The sequence below is a fragment of the Lepisma saccharinum genome, chromosome 1 (assembly GCF_977018435.1).
Source record: "Lepisma saccharinum chromosome 1, izLepSacc3.1, whole genome shotgun sequence".
Taxonomy (NCBI): Eukaryota; Metazoa; Arthropoda; class Insecta; order Zygentoma; family Lepismatidae; genus Lepisma; species Lepisma saccharinum.
This window is the reverse complement of record NC_139229.1, coordinates 114,298,886-114,322,584: the sequence shown is the minus strand read 5'-3', so window position 1 is coordinate 114,322,584 and position 23,699 is coordinate 114,298,886. Positions and strand designations below refer to the sequence as shown.

Genomic DNA, 23,699 nt, shown 5'->3' with positions numbered 1-23,699 from the left:
ATAGGTCAGTAGCAAGGTCCGTAGTTCCTCCTGGTTTCCCCCGCTCTTGAAGGTCTGGTCATAACTCGCCTTTTTTCCAGCCCCCATGTTTACAACCCTGGCAGGGTTCCTGTGTCATCAGGATGAAACTTCTCAGTGTCTGCTATTTCCAACACTGTAAAGCGTACAACGCTCTTGTTTTTAAGAGAAGAAACACATATTGAAGAGCATCGCAACAAAAACAGAATACATGAATGCATAGAATAAAATATAAGTAAGCAAAAACACAAATTTACCCACGGTTAGTGCTGGAAAGAATTGGAAGAGCAGCTCTGGGTCCATTCTTTTTGCTTCATGTTATTTGCCCTTTTAATTTTTTGGATCCTGCGGTTCAAATATCGAATTCGGAAAAGAAAAAACGTTCTTGCTTGACAAAACGCGATGTTCTTTCTGTTTTGTTCGTTTTGTATTGGACAAACGAATGATAAGACTGATCAAGATTTTTGTTCTCGAGGTGACACACACTTACTCAGAACATTTTCCCTAGCACATCTTGCCTTCACACTAAGGATGACCAAAAAATATCCGGATTCCAAGAAACGTAAAATCTCGATTCTGAAATTTTACTATCTGAATTTCGGGGATAGAGGTTTATAGAAAGGCGAGTTATGACCAGACCTTCAAGAGCGGGAGAAACTAGCGGTCTACTGACCTTCAGTAGTCATCCAAAAGAGACAGACACACGAGGCCTGTGAGTAAAGGAACCGAATTTGATCTTTCCGAGGTGCATAAGAATTAAAAGTTAATTTCTCAGCTTTCTAGACCATAGGTCACGGAGTATAGCGTATGCCATTTTTCTCAGGTTCACAGGGGAAATACCCTTGACCCTGATATCAGAATTCTTTCAATTACAATTCCTTTGATTTGTCTTCCACTTGTTCACGATTTCTATTAGCGTTGAGAGTTATAAATTGCATTTACATCATTAGGTTTTGTTGGTATACTTAATGGATACATTGTGAAATTTCGATCGTCGGTATTCGTGAAGGGCCGGGACGGAAAGGATTGAGAGAGTAAAGGGCTCCAGATTGAATTTGGAATGTTCTGTGTGAATAAAGCTATCTGAAACAAGTATCTTTGTTTTCAGTGTTTAATTTATGCACAGAAGCTGGCTGACATATCTGCAGTTTTTTGCTGCGATTTGAACCTTGGATATTTCTTTCTCGCCGGGGATCGAATCTATTACAACACAATAGCCCCTTTTCAGATAATCATCTTGTACAGTGGATTGTTGCACTTTGCATCATGCTGCGAAGACACGTGGGGCCAGCTATAATTTAAAAGTGACATCTGTTGGAAACGTGTACTACAATATTACAATTTTATCTTTATAAACGACGTAATTTACTATTGCTGGCTCCAGACTTGCCGGATTTTCCCCAAATGTAAACACTTGTGTTGAACTACTGTATACACCATTTAAAAAAATTCACATCTCAATTTTTGTAAGGATATGCACTTACGTAATAAAGGAGCTCGAAAATACACTAGTGTGTTCTCAAGAAAATCAGTTTGGAAACGCAAACTATCGTGTGACTGTGTCACGGTAACTCGAATTGCTCTCGTCAATAATCTCTTCAAATGGAATTGTTCAATAGCACGCAGAAAGAAAGCTGGTCCTAAAAGCCGTCGCTTAGTATACCAAACATGAAAGACAGTATACAAGAAGCATGCTTTCGTGGGAAGGGGGGGGGGGGGAGTTACCTTATTTATTGATCGTTTCTTTCACAATCGCTATAAACTACATTGGGAAATCAGTTTGGTTAAACTCTCTTCCCTGCCTTCCCGCACGATATTGAGTAGCATTTTCTTAGCCGTTCTTCAGACATTTTATGAATGACTAGCTTTGCTTTAAACATTGGGCCTCTCCGATGGTGCATTGGGAACGTCCTCGCCTTGTAATCAAGGAGTCCCGGGTTCGATACCCGGTGGAGGCACATAGTGGTTCAGATACCACTTTAAACTGTAGTTCCAGTCCCGATTAGCCTTACTGTGCATAAAGTAGACTTAAAACACCAAATCAATCGATCATTCAATTGCTTTGAACATTGCATTCAATTAACTCTTGCTCTTTGCTCTACCAAGCGTAACTTGGAATGAGGGCTGAGACAATCATATATGTTGTTCAGGTTGAGATATAGACATAAGCAAAACACTCGCTCTGCACATCGAATAGTAATACGTGGTTGCTGTTCGTTGTAGTTCGTATGAGATCGAAGTGTCTTAGCAATATCTGTAGAAAAACTATTTTTTTCCGACTGCTTCCCATTACCCCATAGCTTTAAGTAGACAACTTTCGATATCGCCACCGAAGTTTCAGAGTTCGATTCCCGACCTGGGCGTAGCTGTTGTTTGCTGGTGTCCCTTCATCAATTGCATCTAAGCATTACTCATTCTCATAGTAGTCACCATTAGCCAAAGGTGGCAGAAAAGCGATGTAAAATAACAAAAATACAAATTCGTGTTCTATAACGATTAGGTATGAGAAAATGAGGCTTCACTAGCCATCTTGAATTTCAGCTGTGATAATACAAAGGCTGTCGCAGAGAAGGTGAGACTAATTCCTGTATAGGAAAACAGCGACCTCCATTGGCTAGCAAATGCACTAGGGTGAAAATTCGGTTCATTAGCTGCCGATTGAGACCAAAATGAGCGCAATAGGTCAAAAAGTCGTGACTGCGTAGCAGTTAAAAGACAAGCATGTACATGGAACCCTCCAAGAATCATTAAAATGAAACAAAACAATCACAAACCACAAAATTTTTATTCAGATCAGCCATATCGAGTAGACGTACATCTTTTTCAAAATAGGCACCATTGACAGCTAAGCAAGCGTCCATACGCTCCTGCCACTTTGTGAAGGTCTTTGAAAATTCGTCGTCAGGTAGCGAACTGAAGAAAACTTGCGCTGCGGTGATCACTTCTTTGTTCGTCATGAAATGACGACGACGTAAAGCGGCCTTTAAAAGTGGAAATAGCCAAAAGTCGCAGGGTGCAAGGTCCGGGCTGTATGCTGAATGCGGGAAAATTTCAATTTTTCTCTTCGTCGCGTAATTCTGAAAAGCCCGCGCGGTATGCGGGCGTGCATTATCGTGGTGCAATATGAAGGAGTTCTTCAAATGCGGCCTCTTTTTTGCTACGTGCTGGTGCAGAGTCTCAATGACTCCTTGGTAATACTGTGGCTCTACTCAGTCTGTCTTGATCGGCATATGCCTGTTGACACCTTGCATATGTTTCCGCAGCACTTTTCCCTAAACGCCAACAAAATTGTATGGCATGTCGCTGTTCATCTTGAGTACTCATCGCGACAAGCAATGTTATGCACAAAATCCTGGAGGGGTAAACGAAACACGTTCCACGTAAATCAACACAGCTGCTCACTAACGTGGTTTCGCATCATGTGACAACTTGCTACGGAAACAGAATGAGTCATCCTACACGACGTGGTGCCGAAACCATAGGCAGTGTTGCCAAGCCAGGAAAAAATCTGTCTCACCTTCTATGCGACAGCCTTTGTATCTTATAATTATTTGTTTCTTGCCTGTCAAGATTGCGTAGGAAGATTCGTGTACGGTGTATAATCTTAAAAAAAATTGAGTAAGTCCAGAATTCATCGACATTGGATACCCTAGTCTAGTGCTTTCTCACCTGGCAATAGACAGTCCAATATTTAATGCATAATTTTTGCTAATTTGTGCACGCTATCTCAGAATTTGTACACACATGGTTTAGAACGAATTCGAAATTCAAAATGGTTGGCCCAGCTTCATAGTAGCCCAACCACTTGATCGAAACTGATCAAAACCAGTACCAATATTTAGTGAATTTGTGTTAATTTGTGCACGCTCCTATAAGGAATTAGAAGCATTAGAAATTCTGAGATAGATATCTAACCAGCCCAACCGTTTGATCGAAACTGATCAAAACCAGTGCAAATTCTTAGTGAATTTGTGTTAATTTGTGCACGCTCCTATAAGGAATTAGAAGCATTAGAAATTCTGAGATAGTTATCTAACCAGCCCAACCGTTTGATCGAAACTGATCAAAACCAGTGCCAATATTTAGTGCATAATTTGTGCAAGCTATCCCAGAATTTGTGCACACTCCTATAAGGAATTTGAATCATTAGAAATTCTGAGATAGTTATCTCACCAGTCCAACCACTTGATCGCAACCGATTAAAACCAGTGTCATGTACGATCCTATAAGGAATTAGAAGCATCAGAATTTCTGAGAGAGTTATCTCACCAACCCAACCACTTTAACTAAAGGGATCAAAACGAGTTTCTAATATTTAATGCAATGCACTTTGATACTTTATGCACGGATAAGTTAACCACAACTCGACGTACGGTTTGTGGAATCCGGACCACTGTGTACAGTCACCGGCAGTACAAATGGGACACCTAGATCCTGAAATACCACTTCCATGCATGGAGTTGTGTGTGTTGGCTAACTCCGCGGCGATAGCCGAACTTCCTATTATTGAAAAGTTGCTATTGGAGTTGGCTTATTTTATTTTTTTTTTTGCCGGTGACTGTATATTCACCGTCAAATTCGCATGTGTACTTGTTATACGACGGTAAGTCAAAGTAAATGCACTCAATTTTTTTTTTTCACAGTAACAATAGAAAACTTACAATGACATCATGTTTCACCATAGTCACCCTGCACTTCCGTACACTTGGTCCAACGTTCCACAAGCTTTTCGATACCCTGAGAAAGAAAGAATTTAGGTTGAGCAGCAAGTCACGTATGCACCGCTGTGGACTTCACCTGTTGCCTCTTAAAGCATCTTTAAGTGGACCAAACAGATGGTAATCCGACGGGGCGAGATCGGGACTGTATGCAGGATGCTCCAACACCTCGAAGCCCAGATTCTGAAGAGTTTGAGCGGTGTGTGGATGGCGGCGTATTGTGCTGAAAATCTTCTATGGGTTTCGGCTGCTGTAACCTGCCACAAGCGAAGACAATGGTGCCATCTGTCGGCTTGCGAGCGCAGAATGCTGTACAGCCAACCTACAGACGAAAAGAAAAAAGTGCATTTACTTTTTGACTTATCCTCGTAGTTAAAAGGCTAGAATGGTTAAAGTCCTGAGGCACTTACCAAAAGCAAAAAGTTAAACGATTTATTTCTAAATCCGAACGGTAATGATATTTCGGTAATATTTTCAGTCTCAGGACTTTAAGTTGAAGTGTAGTAAGGAACATGATAGTATGAGTTTCCTGATTTATAACACTCGACTCGAAATATATAACAAACAAGTATATAGCGTACCACGCACGAACTCTCATAGTGTGTATAGAGGTCATTCAGGAAAACCTTTTTTGTTGTTGTTGCTGATGTTTTGTTTCGACTCTATGAACCTAACCTGGCATGTTATCCCAATTGTATGCAACCACGCTGCACATGTTCACAGTTGCCACTCATCGATTAACTGCAAATACGGCAAACAAAATATATTATCAACATACAAGGGATCATAAAGCTACCTACTTGGAATGGCAGATAGACAGGTAGAAACAGCTCTAGAATATGACTTTATTGCTCAACGTAATGTCTTCAAAGTATTTTCCGAGTTTTTCATTTTTAATGTTATTAGCAGGATTATTAGAGTTAATGAACTATACAAACTGACAATTCACACAAGCAATATCAAAAAAATAACATGCTGTATCTCTTTCGTTCAAATGCAATCATTAAAATACACGTTTCGTATGTTAAAAATGCCTTCTGTAATGTAATATACCTCATTTCTGCCAATTATGTGTATATCATCATCAGTAGCATTTTTTTTCTTTTGTAGAAGTTAACCGTATATTGAATGGAAACATGGACTTCCTTCCAGTGACGGCACGTGGTCTGGCTCTATGGGCCTTGGCCTCGCGTCCACAAGAAGTGTTGTTGTTGCCACTCAATTATTCGTCACTTTAGTCTGAAAGTTTTGGGATTACAGCACTAGTTTTATTTAAAAGATCTGTACCTACGTAGTGTAATGTCGGTGTTAGATCGCAATCAGAAATATAGATTTACCCCCTCCCTTGGCCCGGCTGGGAATTTGCATGCTACTTCCTGCCAAATAGTCGCGCTTTCTTATCTATCACTCACTCCTTTGTTGTGTGTGGGCGTCTAGCGTGCAGGACCTTGCACCTTAATTTCGTTTCTTCCCCCGTGTGGCGCTGCTTTCATAATTCATGGGTCCTCAACATGCCATACTTTGCAGGTCCCGCTTCATTTCGTTAAGGCTGGCGCGTTCAACCGCATCGTTTGATCACCGTTGTTTTGCGTGCAGAAAAGTTTTTTGCGCTTATAGTTTGACCGGAGTGGTGGAGTTGAATGAGTGGACCAGTGCACGCCCACATCAAACTCGCTCAGTGCAGTTGGTATGTCGAGTGAACGTTTAGTTTCCTGTTGAAAATTTCTGTTGGCGCTTTTGGACCGTAACGCACCGGAAAAAACGAGGAATTCGCGTATAAAAGCTGTATTTCTCCGAGATTTGCATGCTGGATGCACAAGAGCGAACATTTCAAGAACTTGCCAGTAAGTAAACTTACTACGCATGTACATGCGAATAGGATTTACTAGTGCCATATCCGTTTTAACAAAACACACCGAAATAACTGTAAATACCACAGTCACCAAATATACTTCTTTACTGGAAATACAAAAGTGTTCACATAGCCCCTCAACCTTACAACAAAATGAAAAAATATTCCATGACTATAATTTGTTTGCATGGAAGTAAATTAATGTTTAGACTTAATTCATTCGTAACCATGTACAGATTCTTTGAATGATGATTACATCCTTGATGCCGGCCCCCGTCACGGAGTGGTAAGCACATCGCGCTACGACGCCAGGGGTCCCGGGTTTGAATCCTGGCATGAGCATGGATGTTTGTGATTGTCCATTCCTCAATTTCATCACTCATCCCCATCTTCGCAAATTGGCCAAAAGTGACGCAAAAAGCGAAGTAAAATAAAACAAATCAATCAATCAACATCTTTGGGTTTTTTAAATAAAATCAACAAAATGCGTGCTGAAAATTGTATTTCGATTTTAAAAAGGAATCAATTCTCCCGCATTTAAACTTAAAAAAAAAAACTAATCCATTGCGCAACAACCCGTTTAGAGCCAGGGCGATCCATTGCGCAACAACCCGTTTAGGGCCAGGGCGTTTTTTTTAAGGTCCCTCCGGGAATCGAAACTGGAACGAACGCACCAAAGCGAGAGTTCTTCCATTTGGATACGCGGGAGCCCTCTTCGCCATTTAATTGCTTTGCATATTCCGAGAATGGTGGTTTATTATTTTAATATTTGCAAATTGAGATATTCATGCTGCAGGTTTTCCAAGGAAGAAAAATATCTAGTTGTGATTTTTTTTGAAAGAGTAGGAGCAAAGGAACTCGATGTAATTTTGTATTTGTATTTTTGTTTTTTGTCGCATTTGGTCAACTTTTGCCTAATCGCGACGATGAGGATGAGTTACGATTAGATGAAACTGATGGGCACGGACAAAGAACAGTAGTGTTTACAAGTCGAGACAGCAATTTCACGAGACATTTCCCGTCTCTCTGTTTTTCGAGACATGAGACGGGATGGTACAGACCAGAGCATATAACTTTTAATTTGATAAAATTATGTTAAAAGATATTGATTAATGTAAATCTTTCGTCTACATAAAAGCGGAAAGTTTTAAAAGTTTGGGTCTGCATGCTGACACATCCACCAGTGTGGTATTTTTAAAAAAAATCCTATTGAATGGGGTTTCCCAGTATCTCTTCTTGAAGCATTGTGATAATGTGAACTACACGTAAAGTTCTCTCCTCCAAGCAACCAGATGGGAATTCTCCCTCATTCTTCTTCAAATACCACCCTGTACATGATTGATTATAAATATGTCAGTTTTATGTTTTTTGTACAGTTTGTATTGATTTTGTAGATTTTCTGACGTGTATTGTAAAAATTAGGTAGAACCAAGTTCATGAAAAGTGAAGGACCGAGAATATTTAGTGTTACCTGTAAATGATTTGCTTTCTTCTATTAGCAGGCTGCATAATAGTCGTAACTCTCCGAAGCATGTACATCTGCCGTTAATACTGTTGGAGTCTGTGCCCTGCCTGCAGTTATCACCTTTTTCAAATACCCGATAAAGTTATAGCATGTTGTTGCGGCAATCATATTACATGTTTTATCCTACATTTCACCCTGAGTCACATGCGACTTCATTTTTTGATTCTCTCTGCAGCCAGTTCGATTTGGTACGTCTAAATGTTTTACTAATTTCTATTTTTACAAGCTATAAGTGTAGATCAATGCTTGGCTACTTTCCTTTGTTTGTTTTTTTAAAGAGGCAAAATTATTTTCCCAGCTTTTCATACCTTATACTAAGTGTTCAGCTCAATTATCTTACCCGAAAGCATGACGAATTAACGACTAATTACTGCAGTATTGGGATTAGGAAAAATGTTCTAACCTGATCGTACCTCCGGGAAATCTTTTTCTTCCAATTTCAAGGTTAGTCGTAACGGCGATGGTACATTATAAACTGCTGAAGTGAACAAGAAGACAATACAATGACACATCGGTGCTTTACCCAGGATTCGAACCTGAGACGTCTGACTTTGTGCGTTACGTTGACCAATCTGCCACGGAAGTCGGCGATTTCATGAAATTATTTCCTGTGATTTTGGGAATTTATAAACTGCCCTATCGATAAATTTCGAATAGTCATGAAATCCTAATTTGGGAAACAGATAATTGTCGGCGTCTTCCGCAATAAAAATCTTGGAAAATTTCAAGAAGTGTTGTGAAGTTTTGTGCTAGAGATCCGAAAATTATTACATCTCAAATGTCTTTTCAGTATGTTTTTCAATAATAAGTCCCTAACAGCGTCTGTTTTCTCCTTATCGTACCTGCAAGTCAACACCATCCCGTTATGAACTTGAAAGCATTGATAAAATATGTGTATATACAAGGCAAGGGGAGAATTAGGCGATGTGATTTGTGATTTTTGCGTGTGATATACCTAGGTATATAATCCGCAAATATTCTCTATGAAAATGTATTCACTTTGTATTCTATAACCCATCACCACGCAATTCCAGAACTGTTCTTAGCCTTTTCACACAATCGAGTCACATTATTATAACCGCCTCTTACATTTGACATCGGCAGCGTGTAGCCCATGAAATACTACTCATGTTGTGAGCTGACATGATGGGTATATAAGGTGTGCGATAGGCTGTCTGCACACACAGCACTAGTTGCTGTCATGGGTAAAAGGGGCGATTTATCAGAGATGCAAAAACTGATGATTATCGGTTTTCGGGCGGCAGTATTTCTGAAACGACGCAGTTTGAAAACTGTTAGTGTGCGGCTGTGGAGAAAGTGTATCATGAGTGGACAAATGGCCCCATTGCGAATAACTGGCATGGAAACTGTGAAACACGACGTGCCCTCGATGCGAGAGGTGAACGTCGGTTACGAAGGTGCGTGAGGCCCACCGACATATTACAGTGGAGCAGCTCACCATCAAAATGAATCAGGAGGCTACCAGACGGGTATGTAAAACGACATTTCATCCATGCTGCGTATGGGACTCCGAAGCAAGCGGATGGTCCCTGCACCTGTGCTAACGATGGTGCATAAGCGGAAAAGACTCGAATTTCCACAGCAGTATCGGAATTGGATCTCTGTTGATTGGAGAAGTGTTGCCTTCTCCGATGATTCCAGTTTCCTGCTTCATCGAACGGATTGACCTTGGCGTGCCAGGCGAGAAACAGCAGAGAACAAACACCCTGCAACAATTACTGTAAGAACATAAAGCTGGTGGTGGCAGCATTACAGTCTGGGGATGGCATTGCCTGGGACCACTCACCATGTGGAAGGCGCTCTCAATCGATTTGGTTATGAATCCATCTTTGCAGGTCATGTACACCCATGCATGCTGATTATCTATCCTTGGGCGGATGGGATCTTCTAGCAAGTCAATGCAACATGTCACACGGATAGAAATGTCCCACAGTGGCTTGAAGAGCACGACGAAGACTTCCAAGTACTTCGCTGGCCCCCAAACTTGAAACCAATAAAGCATCCATCTCTGGGACCACCTCGAACGTCGAGTTCCCTCTATGGATCCTCCGTCACACACCCTCCATCAGCTGTAGGATGCACTGCAGGCAGCATGGTTTCAGATACCCGTGACAACCTACCAGAACCTTATTGAGTTACTCCCAGTGCGTCTAGCTGCTGTCCGTGCTGCATGCAGTGATTACTCAGGATATTAGCTGGTGGTCAAAATAATGTGACTCAACTGTGGCTATTCAAATGCAGACTTTTCTGTTTTCTGAAGGACTAGTCCCATTCGAAATTAGGATAGAGGGTGAACTTTCTCATGAACGATGACCTGGACACCGGGAGGTCTGGAAAGACAGTGTAGACCAATGAAACACCAAATTAAGTTTGAAAGATTCGTCACGAAACATTATCAAAGGGTTTCCGACTTAGTATTGTTGCCTCAGGTTACCTGTCGAGTAAAGTGAGGATTGCGATTTTCTTTTTTCGGTTTTTATCTGAACTCACGATGTTGGTCGAAGTAACAAATTGTACGAACAGAGCATTTTGGAAATACAAGAACTTATATACTTCTCATTTATTTGTGTTTGTCCTTTGCAGGTCCATTTACAACCTGCATTGTTAACCTTTCCCGGGGGGCTTTTTACACCCCTTTTTAATTTTGAGGTAAGAGATAATGGGATCTTCCCCGCATATATTTAAGGGTGCAAAATGGTTATACGTGCCGACGCACCCAAAAATTTTAAATCAATCAATGTGTGTTTGAAAACTAGTACAATAAAATATAAACACTTGCAGTATTAAAAAAGACAACCTGGGGCTTATGTCCACTGCCCCCAATCCGAACCACTGATGTATCCGTGTACTTTAATGTAATTTTACACTATAACGTGCTACCCAGTTTTCCCCCTTCGTGTAGTGTGTCCTTCGGATCTTTCTCTGCAGATAACTTGTATTGCACTGGTGTACTCACTCTGCCCAGGCTACTTCAAATTTAAATACATTCAGAATTTCATTCCACTAATCTACATGTTTAACATTCGGAGGACGACGCTATATTTACCACTTATGATCTGATATGAGGAAAGGAATTGCAGAGACCCCTGAAACTTATATACAGACAATTCGATTTTCCTCGTCGCCTGCCGTATTGCTCTTCGAATGCTTTCCGTGGTAGTAATTACAACGTGCCTCTCGTACGAATCCTGATGATATCGGAAAAGTCAAGGTCAAATGTTACTTTCAGTAGTGGATATGTTGTAGATAGTATTTATCAGAAAGTATCCCCCATCTTTCTTTCCTGACTTGTTTATTTGCAGAGTTTCGAAAACATGCCGATACGTTGGGTTTCAATGCTGGACAGTACAAGGAACATTGATTGAAAGGTGTCAAAATCCAGTGTAATGTAGGCTTTGTCGATATTCTCTAATGAATTTCATGTGGTGTTTATTTGAACCCGTATCCGCGATGAAGCATTGATTCCCTATCGAAAGAAACGTTACGGACATTTCCAATGTTCCTACACTGAAAAAAACTTAAATATAACATGCAAATTTTCCATCATGTTTATGAGGATCAGAAGTGCATAATCTCCCAAAGCGGCGACCTGAAAGAAGATTCTTACGCACTAAATTAAAACTGGCAGTCGCAGTTTTCTATTTGCGACCGTTAATTGCAAACACTCGTGTTTATATATTGAAATGTTTTGAAGTCTCTCAATACGTCTTTTCCTGTAGGTGCTTCATGCAAGAAACAGACCGGCGGGCCCGGAGCTGCGGAGTACCAGGACCATGTAAAACGATCCGCGGCCCCGGATCATGCTGCACAAGCCGGCCACTTTGTCAGAGGTAAGTGCAAGGAGACTATTCTACTTAGTACATTGTAATGTCAACTTTTTTTCTGGTGGTGCTGTTCGTGCCTTTTTCCACTGAGAATTTCTGCGTCTGGCAAAATACGTAAACTGGGCGTTTGGAAATGTTATAATGAACCGGGAAAACTCATGTTGGACCTCACAAACTGATGTGGGATGCATTGCGTTAAAGATAGGCCAATCTATTCTCTCGCTTAAGTAACCGTGTAGTCTTGTGTGTGGGGGGGGGGTGAAGGGGAAGTGTGTCGTCATGTATTTGTTTTGGACACGAACAAACGACGAGAACTCGATCCAAGGGTCTCTGTATTCAGTGTCATTGCTGTCATGTAATCTGTTGAGTTAACGCTGCGTTATGTCATATTTCGCCACAATTTGTCTTACCAATGTGGTCTTGCCCGCAAGGATACATTCGGATTCATTTCCATGTGAATTCTAGTTCTAATCCTGAGTGAGTCACAATTGCAAACAACCTTTGATCGCCAAAGCAGCAATTTCAGATTTAAGCAGTGTGGTATTTAAGAAATTTCCAGAGGGGGGAAATTCTACTGTCTAGAGACAGCATGAGATAATGTTTATATATATGTATGTATGTATACATGCACATACATACAAATGTATTTGGTGGCTGAAGAGGAGAGGGGTTGCAGGTGGTTGTCTCAACATTTTAAAATGGTAAATGAGGTCACTCCACACTTTGTTTTATGTCACTTAACATTAAAAAAAAAGCTTTGAACAAAACATATTTTTAATAATTGCTGATTTAAATTTATGTCTTGACAGAAAGAAGAAGCCAAGTCCACTTTATGATCAGAATAGCTAATCGGGACTGGGACACCCAGCCCCAGAAATCTAGTCTGGGGCCTAACTTGGGGTGGAGGGGGCAGAATCCAAAAGTTTTTTACACCAGAAGAAGAGCGCCCAAGACTACTTTGTTAAATTACTGTTACATTTGTGAAATCGTAAAAATTATTCATTAACTTGCTTCTCAGGTCCCAGGAGCTTAACTCAATTTCCATTAGTTTGTTAATTCTGAAAATTCGTTAGGTGGGCAAGTGCCCTCTCCAAGTTAAAGCCTAATTAGTCCGGGACTCCTTGACAATAGCAACTACCAGTACTGTATATTTAACTCCCATCATTATGTACATAATTTCATGATCAATTATTGTTACGGAAATGAGAGAATAAATTCAATTTAGACTCTTCTGTATTTTTAGTCATGATATTTTATAAATGTCGTTAGCTTGCTGCAAAATTATGAAACTGCCAACTTGACAATGCATACTGAAACCGAAAAATATTTCCAACTCGCCCATGTGTTTTATTTAATTCAGTGATGTAAGATTATGGTAACTTCATCACGAGATACATCAAGCCATAGGATTTTCCATTTGTTATTTTTTTTTACGGGCAACCAACAATCAAAAGGAACTCACCACTTTACTATTACTGCCTTCTTGTGTAGGTGCACTCAAATTTTCCGAACCCAATTCTTTGATCAACGCAATCTTCACCGCCACCATCTACATCGGATTTTGTTCATTTTGAAGGCCAGATTTCCCGATATTGCAGAGTCTGGAACTCGTAATGCTCACTTTTTTCACTAACATTCTAGCTTCACAAAGAAATCTAGCTCATTGTTCCTTTAAAAAAATGACTTCGTAAAGGGCTATCACACTCGCTTCTAAAATTCCATGAAGGCTATCTTCGTATACTATTGTTCCACTCGTACAAATGCAGACGTTCTGTGGTGACAAGTTCGTGTCAAGTGATAACTCATTTGTAACTTTCACATTCATTGGGGTGGCATATTACTGCCAAATGCTGTAGACAGAGAAAAGGGAAGAGGGGAGGTGGTCTTTAATACTGGCCACTTGTTTGGTAGTTCCAGGTGGCGTTCGCCAATTGGAGTTTCCAGTTGTCTGACAAAAAAAATGCTGCAATTGAATGTCGAAGTGGGATAAAGTAACTAAATTGCCAAATAATTTGTTGTTCCCCCCAAATATTATTCCCCCCCAGGGATAAAATTTATTTAGCAGAAGGGGGACACAAGTATGGACGTCCGCAGGATTTTTTCCGGGGGGGGGGCAACGAAGGCAAATTTTTCCCAAAAATAGTGTTGTTCCCTAAAAAACATTGCTTAAATTTGAATTTATGGTGTTCATGCAATAATTAACACATATTATTGTGGCTAAAATGAAATTATATGTGTGAAATACATATTTTTTGGTTGACTTTCGTTTTCCAGGGGGCGCACGGCCCCCCCTTCCGGACGCCCATGGATTAAGTGTCCAGAGGGGGAATTCCCCCTCATCCCCGCCTACAAATACCACCCTGGATTTAAGTCCGTGCATTTTTGTTCATGGATATTTGTGCTAAGGGTGGTGTGATGCCGTGTAAACCATGTAGTTTACTAGTTACAGGAAATCTTTATTCTTTCCTTTAAAGTTTCTACCATGGTAAGATAATTCTTGATGACGTATCCTCCTTAAGAGAGTGGAGTTAGAGTTCAGTGACCCTTTCTGAAAGCACTCATATGTCAACCTCTCTTCCACGTAGTACACCCTAGGCTGCATTTTGCGGATTAACGGCTCTAGCTTCTCATCTCACAGCTAGTATAATCATCTGTGGGGCTCGTGTTATATCTTGTCCATGTAGGTTCGTGATTATCTTCGAATCAGTTTCATTAATTATTAACCATTCATCCTCATCCTCGCGATTAGCCAAAAGCGACAGAAAAACGAAGAAAATGGTAGAAATCAAAGAAAACATACCGGTAATTAGTAAAAGTGCAAGATACGTATTTTAAACAAATAGCATATAAGGACCTAACGCTTTTTTTAAATCTTCAGTTCTGGTCAAAATTTCGACCAAGGCAGGAATTATTTTACCACTTGCACATCTCTAATCATTTCACTACATGTTCTTTACATTCGTTTGACCCAGAGAGGCAGGAAAGTGACATTAACAATAAAACGTAAGTAATAAGTGCATTAACAAAATTGAATTATGCATACCAGTCAAATGCCAAAAACCCACCTTTTACTCAGGCATGGCAAACTTTAGTCCTCAGATTTTAGTATTTCATTCAGAGTTCTTGTGTAAACCCTCATTGCTTTTACCTCAAGTTCGCATAATTTTATTCACCAAGTGAACATTTTTGTGAATATATTGCTCAAATATAACTACTGACATCCTGAATGTTTTAATATTAACAATAAGTAAATGCAGATTAGCTGTTACATGAGTGTATTTCAACTCAAGTGTACACCTCATGCATAAAGAGTGCTAATGCTGTATTTGTTATAAGACTGCATTTAAGATGTCAATAATAAACTACTCAGTGAAGTGGAGCTCTCCGAAAGATGAGGAAGAATAGAAAATCGACAAATGGATCAATAGAGATCCGGGGAGTTCAGCAGCTTGCGAATTTGGCTTTGTGAAAGATCGAAATATTATTACATAGAGCCGTTCTATGCGCTGCACTCGGTGACGCCTCTGGTATTATTGGGTACTTTTTCCTTGAGTGCTGTCCCTTAGGATGCAGATTGATGAAGTTCATCTGTCACTTGGACCGTTTGGCAGCGGAACGGAATTCCGTGGCCGGTTTCCAAGAACGATCGGAAGGACAAAGCGATGACGAGAGCAGACATTTCTTTTTTTATGGTCTGTACAGCAGCCGCGGCGGGTAAACTGCGCAAGGAACGCCGCCACAAGTCTACTGTGGTCCGTTTGAGATGATGCCCTAGGAGGTTCGAATCCCATGCAAGGCATTGCATTAAAGGTTCTAATGAGTAAAACCGAAAAGAAAGGGTCCTGGTGGAAATCGTGAACTCTGAAAATAGTATTTATATATCGACAAATCGAACAGAACTGAAGAAATGAGGCATCGAAGTTTAATAGAATTGCAACTTAAGTGGTTTAGTTAAGTTGAATTTTCTTTTAGGTTTCCAAAGGTTAATTTGTAATATATCTGTAATTAAAGTGATATTTTTTATTTTTCTAATTTCTATCACTTTAAGATAATTGCTACCATGTGAATGAGGATTACATCACATTTTCTTGAAAAGGACACTCGCAAAGAAAAAGGGTCATGTCGAGGCCGGGGCTCTTACCCGAAATCATCGCTGACGAGATCGTGACTCGAAAGAAACTCTGCTTCCTAACCGGGTTAAAGTAATGTAATGATAAAGGTGGATGAACTCCTTATGATGTTCGGACGTTTTAAATCTGTCAAAACAACTTTTTTTTTCTTCTAGTTTTATTTTACAATGTTAGTATGAGGCGGTTGTCTACATTGCACATCATAGGTTTTACCTATTTTCAATATAATTTAGTATGCTACTTTCCGTCCATCTACTCATTCTCCATGTTTCCAACAAAGGAGTTATCATTTTCCTGGATAATATGCAAATAAATGTGGCTTGTGTCAGTTGTATTTGTTCCAAAATTAATCTAGTCTTCCCGCCCATAAGGATTAATATCAACTTATCAGCGCAACATTCTAGAAACAGTGTGTAGATTCAGTGTATTCGTTTTAGTTCTGTTCATTCCCCCTTCTTAACGTTTGACACTCAGTATAGGGAAATTAGCAGTAGCAAATAAAACTATCATTGCGGAAGATCTAGATCATACTTGATCTATCGATAACTCAGAATATTTCAATAATTAATTTGCTTAGAAAAATAAATTGATTGTTACATTAAATAGATAGTAGTAGAGGAAAGATTGTTACATTAAATAGATAGTAGTAGAGGAAAGATTGTTACATTAAATAGATAGTAGTAGAGGAAAAATCATGTTGCTATAAGGAAGTAATTTATAAACTTATCACAAATATTAAGTCTCTTGTTGTCTTTTGTGTGCATGTATCCTGTTTAATATGTTTGCCTTTCCGATACATACCGAAACGTTAACCACATGTGTGAGCGGAATAACATAAAATATTAGTGTCACCTTGCAATTTCAGCCCTAATATTTATACAAGCCATATTGAATTTTTGGCACGCTGTATGCTGATGGTGTGTGTGGTGATCCCACCCAACTCGGGCTGCATGGTGCGCACGCGCAGTCTCTTCCTTTATCTTATCCTTCCGATGCAAAGAGCGGAGAGAAACACGAGCCAGCTCAACCAGTTTACTTTTTATGACGTCGAAACCGTGGCGTAACGATTGCGTGTCGCGTCTGGCCTTGTGACGTCACAGGTGGTCAAAAATAGCGCACTTAGAGCCTGGGCGGATCGAAACCTCGTGCAGCGAGCTACCGCATTGGAGCCGCACTCTGAAACGAGGTCACACATTAACCCTCTCCGGTTGTTGTTAATGTGTCGCTTGTTGTGCACACGTTTGTTGACACGATGTGAAACAATCTGGTCCCTTTCTGGGTTCAACTACTGTTAATTTTTGAGTTGTGTGAATGATATTTCCTTAATTTTAAACCCATTTGCCCAACGAGATAGATTTCCTACTAGAACATCCTCTGGTCGCTTAACTATTTGCGAAAATGCTAATGGGCTACTAGTTTTCGTTGCAAACTCTACCAGGTACACACACAATTCCAATAATTCATGCAAATGTAAATTCCTTCGTAGTTCACAGCGCTTTTGCAGAAGTTGCAATTTAATTGGTATTTTCGATTGCATTTAGGCGTATTCAGGTCTGAAAGTAGAATTCACTTCCAGGGGAACTTCATGGCTCACGGGACGGAGGGACGCGCTTGTTTTAAATATACGTGGGATGATCGAAAAAAAATGTTACAAAGCCTATTATGGTGTATGTGTTAGACATAGCTGCTAGTTCAACACACCTGATGATAGAGGGCACTCAACACTAGTCCTCGATGTAATCACCTTCTTTGTTCAAGCATTTGTCACAATGTAGATGAGGTTTTCCATACCGGTTGCACAGAAATTCGCGTCAAGTTCTCGTAGCCACCGTGAGGCAGCGGTTTTGACATCACATGTCAGATAATGGTGGCCAGCAGTGGCGTCTCGTAGCCTCAAATTTGGCCGGTGCTTATTTTTTAAAGAATTTAAAATATAATGACAATTCACATGAATTACAAAAAATAGGTATTTTTCTTCTAGGCTACAAAACTGGACTTATTTTTTTTAAAAAAAAGTATTTAAAAGGTAATAACAATTCATATGAATTACATAAAAAACAGGTATTTATCTTCCTCTAAACTACAAAATTGGACTTATTTTTTTAAAGAATTTAAAATATAATGACCATTCACATGAATTACAAAAGAAACCGGTATTGCTGTGAAACGTACCTTTCTACGAACGTTGGTTCTCATTTAAACAAGAACTGTGCTCTCCTGTTCTTCTGCTCAGCAAATTTTGTATTTATTTTTTCATTGAAGCCCTCTATGTTTTCAATGTATTCTTTCTCTATTGTAAGCAGTGCCAAGGCATTGAGTCTGTCTTGTCCCATTGCATTTCTTAAGCAGGTTTAAATACGCTTCAATGTGCTAAAACATCGTTCAGATTCAGCTGTTGCCACCACAACGCTACACTACAACACGCGACATCGAACGAACGCGACGCGACGGGACTAGCCCCGAATCAACACCCAAACCCATTGCACTCCTCCCTTCGCTCTCTGCTAGCACGTGACCATCACTGTAGCGTAGACCACGCATTCCTCTGCGACGAGCCCCGAGACCGATAACTGACATCAATGCCGCTAGGAGCGCTGTCGTATCCATTGAAGCAGACGGTGAACTTAAGTGGGTAAAAATCGCCTGTTAAAAGATTGTGTGATAGTTAGGTATTATGGTGATTGAAAATTACGTCAATACGTCCGTTTTTTTTAGGGGCTAAGCCCCGGAAGCCCCAAGGGACGAGACGCCACTGGTGGCCAGCCATGTTCTGGAGGGAGGAGGGGAGGGAGAGAGAGAGAGAGAGAGATTTCACTGGTTTAGAGCAGGGAAAAAGTTAAAGTCGCTGTGGCTAGGTCAGGGCTGTAGGGGGAGTGCTCTAGTCGTTCCCAGCGTAAACGCTGAATACACTCAACAGTTTTTTTGTGCTGAATGAGGTCTCGCATTATCATCCAGAAGAATCGCACCACGGCGGAGGAGATCAGGATGTTTTTTTATGATGGCATCCCGCAACTTTAGAACTGTCCTGCAATACCTTTCAGCATTCACGGTCTCTCCCTGTTCCAAATACTCGATCAGTAGCACACCTGATACGTCCCAGAATACAGTGCACAAAACTTTCCTGGACGAAGCAACCACTTTGAATTTCTTCCTCCGTGGAGAAAATGCATGCTTTCGTTCCATGGATGCCTGTTTCCTTGATGGAATGAACAGATGCAATATTGTTTCATCACCAGTCACTACCCGGTGAAGAAAATTGTTGTAACGCTGCAGGATATTCAGCGACGTCACCGTTCTGTTGATGTTATAGTTCTCGGATAGTGACCGTGGCACCCATTTCGCGCACACTTTCCTATACTTAAGGACATTTACCACAATGTTCCAGCTCAGCTGATATTGAGCGTAATGTTGTTCTTCTGTCCTCACGAATACACTCATCCACACGAGCACAGTTCAGTCAGTGGTTGAGGTACTGGGTCTACCGCTGTGTCCAGGGTTGTCATTAATAATACTGGTCCGTCCTTCTTTGAAGGCACGACACCACTTCGCTACATGTTGCCTTGAAATTGCCCCCTCCCCAAACACCTGTACAATCAGCCTATGAATGTCAGCAGGTGTAGTGTTTTTGGCCCACAGGAACCGCACCACTGCCCTCACTTCTACTCTTGATCAATTTTCCAGACGAGTCACCATTTTAAATGTCCGCTTCTCGGGTATGCATGGTCAGAATCCGAAGTCCTCAAACCTGCAACAAGACGAACATGTTATTAATCTACACACAAATTTTCGTTACGTTACAGTAAATGAAACAAAAGTTATATGCTTTGTAACATTTTTTTTTCGATCATCCCTCGTACATGCTTCTTGTTCAGAAATTTCAGAGTAGAAAATAAGGATAAGTTTGTATCTGTGAAAGGTGCCTTTGATCATTACGTGCACGTCCCCCCACATATACATATTAGTACTTTTCATTTCACCAATTTACCCACAACACTCACTGTTCATTGCAGCGCATGTTCATATTCGTCAATTCGTAACGGAATTATTAAATTAAATCCATGCAAGAAAGGTGGCTATCCTGTATGAAGTTTCGAAATCCCGTGGAATTTGTTTCCATTATTTTGAAAAGTGAAGCCGCGGTTAGTGGAAGAACTTTTATCTTCGTTTACGGCTGATATGTAATAATTCATTGATTACTAACAAGAAACTAAGAAATCTCTAAACGTGCGGGGGTTGCTTGGCTTGATCGTTGACTCCCTCCGATCCTTTCCAAGCTAAGAGTGAAACCAGTCTTTTCATTTTTTTTACGGGAGACAAATGAGAAGTCTCCTTTATTCACAGTGATTTAAAAATATAAAATATTGTATCAGTATGAAGATGTATAAATAACACACTGTGTTAATTAAACACGATTGAAAGTTGGTTCTGATTCTTTGCTTCCAGCAGAGTGAAAGTAGGGAAGGAAAACACAACAATACTTTTCCAGCAAGTATTATTGTTCCTGGTTCAGCAGCCAGAGGACGTTTTAGTAAGATACCAAGTTCCACACTCGTGCACGTCATGTCAACGTGGATATAATATTAAATGCAACACCGCATGACCAAACCGTGCCAAATCCGAGGCGCTTTGTATCCGCCCCTTGGAATTTGCATATTACTCAGCATCAATGCCTAAACTGAAATTTGCCCACGTTATGCACAGATGGCCACAGTGTGAAGCTGTGTTCCGAATCACTGAATGTGTGTGCACTGGTAATGGAATCTAGTGTCTGGGCGGAGGCAACAAAATTGTCGGGACTTCCCATTTCACATAACTGCATAATTTGTCATTAAAATTTAAAACAAGTTTTTGTTCTAGAAAAAAAAAATGCTTTGAAGTCGGTGGGTTTAGTATTGAATACCGGGTAAGATATACCTAGAGAAGTATACAAGCGAATTAAGACAACTGAAATTCAAAATAAAAACGAAAAAAGAAACATGTGTATAGGGTTAAAAAATTAGGTGTTATGTTTTTTTTTTCAAACTACAATAAAGCAGCAATGTGAGCAATTTGGTATGGTCAAGAACATTGCGAATATAATGAACAAATAAAACCTTACTCTCCTTATTTATTCATACCCGAAAGAATGTAGCTACAGTATTCTCTCCTAGAGCTTAGAATGTTGGCAGTTTCAGAATGTGTGTGATTTTTTGAGGAATAGAGGGCAAGAAAAGTTACGCACCGGAATTGAGTGAAGTTCTTTATTTTTCCTTAGTGGTATGCAACCCCAATGCTTCTAATGTCACCTGGGTTGCATGGATAACGGCGCAAAATAAAGCCATTGAGTTTTAGAACATATGAGGCCTCCCGATGGCGCAGTGGTAGCGTCGTCGCATTTTAATCAAGGGGTCCCGGGTTCGATATCCGGTGGAGGCTCAGTGGTTCGGTTCTTACTTTAAACTGTAGGTCCAGTCCCGATTAGACTTACTGTGCATAAAGTGGACTTAAAAACACCAATTCAATCAATTCAATTTTAGAACATATGGTCAGTAAGTAGTGATGTCGATGTCCACTTGCGTTGTTCACATTAATTGGTGTAAAGTTTACAGTTTACGCACGCAGATGGGCTAATATCAGCTTCACTAAAAATGCAATGATCGAGATTTTTTTAAGGAAAAATGTCATTCTTCCAGCATCAGCTGGTTTTTGTAAATAAAGGAATAATCTGCACAGCAAAATTCATATTTTTATCCATTAGTCGTGTCTATTCCATATATTTTGCTTCTAGTCCAGGGGCATTTGTAATCCCGTGGGTTTTTGAATGAAGGGAATATATGACTACAGGTAATATGTTGCTAGTGTGGTACACAATAACGTACTACTAGGTGTTTTGCTCGCAATTGTGGCAAAGCCTGTGTGACGACATAAATCCAAGATGGCTACCACTTCATGCACTAACTAAGAAATTCCATCGTACCTCCTTTAATAGTTGTTTTGGAAAAATGGTTATAGATAAATGTTTTGTTCAGAATTGAAAAAGGAACAAAATTGATTCTTAGTTTTTTCATATCTCGCACTGTTATGGAGATATATCTAGTGAAACTATTTCGTGCCATTTCAAGGATTCTATGCATACTTTATACTTTACTTGACATTCTGGCATATAAAGAAGGAAAATTACTGCCTGTGATATTTTGTTGATACCTACTACTGTGTCGTATTGACTGTGTGGCATCATACATCCAAGATGGCTGCCTCTGCAGACATTAACAAACAAAATCTAACCTATCTGCTTAACTTCTTTAGGAGTAATTTTGAACATTTTTAAGTTTGTTGGGTTTTTACACGAAGGGAAGACACGTGTATGGATGATGCTTTCATTTGGAGGCATGCAATCATGTATTACGTACTACAGGTGTTTTGCTGGATAATGTGTCTGAGACCATACAGGACTTCCCAAATCCAAGATGGCCGCCCTAGAGGTTCTGCACATCTCCATAACCTGATTTAGAGTTCGTTTATCAAATTTTTCCAGAGGCATTTTCTGTTAATGAATAAGAAGTGAAAAATATTAATTGTTATTATCATTTCTATTATTATAAATATTACAGTAAAGGAGTAATAACATCGCCTGTGAATTCCGCATTGCCTTTTGAAATTTAAGTAGCTCCCTTGTCATCAATATAGTCACTTTATTCAAATTCCTCGTCACTCTGATCTTAGTCTCTGTCCTGTATATCATTGTTTTCACACTTTTCTTCATCTGTACTACAAACGCACAGTTCAGTACGTCGCAGGAACTGATCCCGGTATATTCATGAACATTTCCTCTTTCCACATGTCAACTGCAATCTTCTCTGAAGTTCTAGGTAGTGTGAATATTACAAGAATGATATTTTTGTCTTTCTCTATTCAACAGACTATTGGGCTGGGTAAATTTGGATGTTTCTTTTCTGCTTTTATTTCACTCAATAGTTGGAAGTAACTCCTCCTGGTGAAAGGTATGATAGTCACTTTGGCGGCAGCGTTCACACTATCTATTAATGGTATCCTAGTTTGTGTATGCACTTGCAAAGAAGTCAAAAAAGTTGTTTGTTGAACGCATTTGATGGCGCAGAAGATGTGGTGCTTGAATCTGTTGCAAATCTTGGTTCTCCTGAATTCGATGAACAAGATGAAAGAATGAATTGATTTATTTTACTTCTGTCTCGTTATGGGAAGCACACAACTCAAGTCCCATGGGCTCAGACGCCAGAGGAGGATTGATTGATTGAGTTGGTGTTTTATTTAAGTCCACTTTATGCACAGTAAGGCTAATTGGGACTGGACCTACAATTTAAAGTGGGATCTGAACCGCTATATGTGCCTCCAACAGGTAATGAACTCGGGACCCCTTGATTACAAGGAGACGACGATACCACTGTGGCATCGGGGAGGCCCTAGACGTCAGAACAATATTAGTCTGCAAAATGCAGTCCAGGGTGTACTTCGTGGAAGTGAAGTTGATATTTGGGTGTGTCTTACACCCCGAATATGATGACAGGATTTTGCATGATACCAAAATCAAATATTTCGGCAAATTTCGATGGTATCTGTTCGCGAAAAGGGATGTTTAAGCCTCAGGTCTTGCTC

The 23,699-nt window shown here is 40.1% G+C and overlaps 1 protein-coding gene across 7 annotated transcripts in view; it reads left to right on the top strand.

Moving 5' to 3' along the window:
- Positions 1-23,699, top strand: part of LOC145999525 (uncharacterized) — a 156,446-nt gene that overhangs the window by 40,526 nt on the left and 92,221 nt on the right. For 3 of the 7 annotated variants that reach the window (XM_083136560.1, XM_083136552.1, XM_083136525.1), the window contains exon 3: positions 11,854-11,964. In XM_083136560.1, the coding sequence (XP_082992686.1) occupies positions 11,935-11,964 (30 nt within the window). In that variant the 5' untranslated portion in view covers positions 11,854-11,934. Of the gene's footprint in view, positions 1-6,473; positions 6,581-11,853; positions 11,965-23,699 lie in introns of those variants that run through there. The other 4 variants (XM_083136506.1, XM_083136569.1, XM_083136516.1 and 1 more) reach the window with 2 other exon arrangements.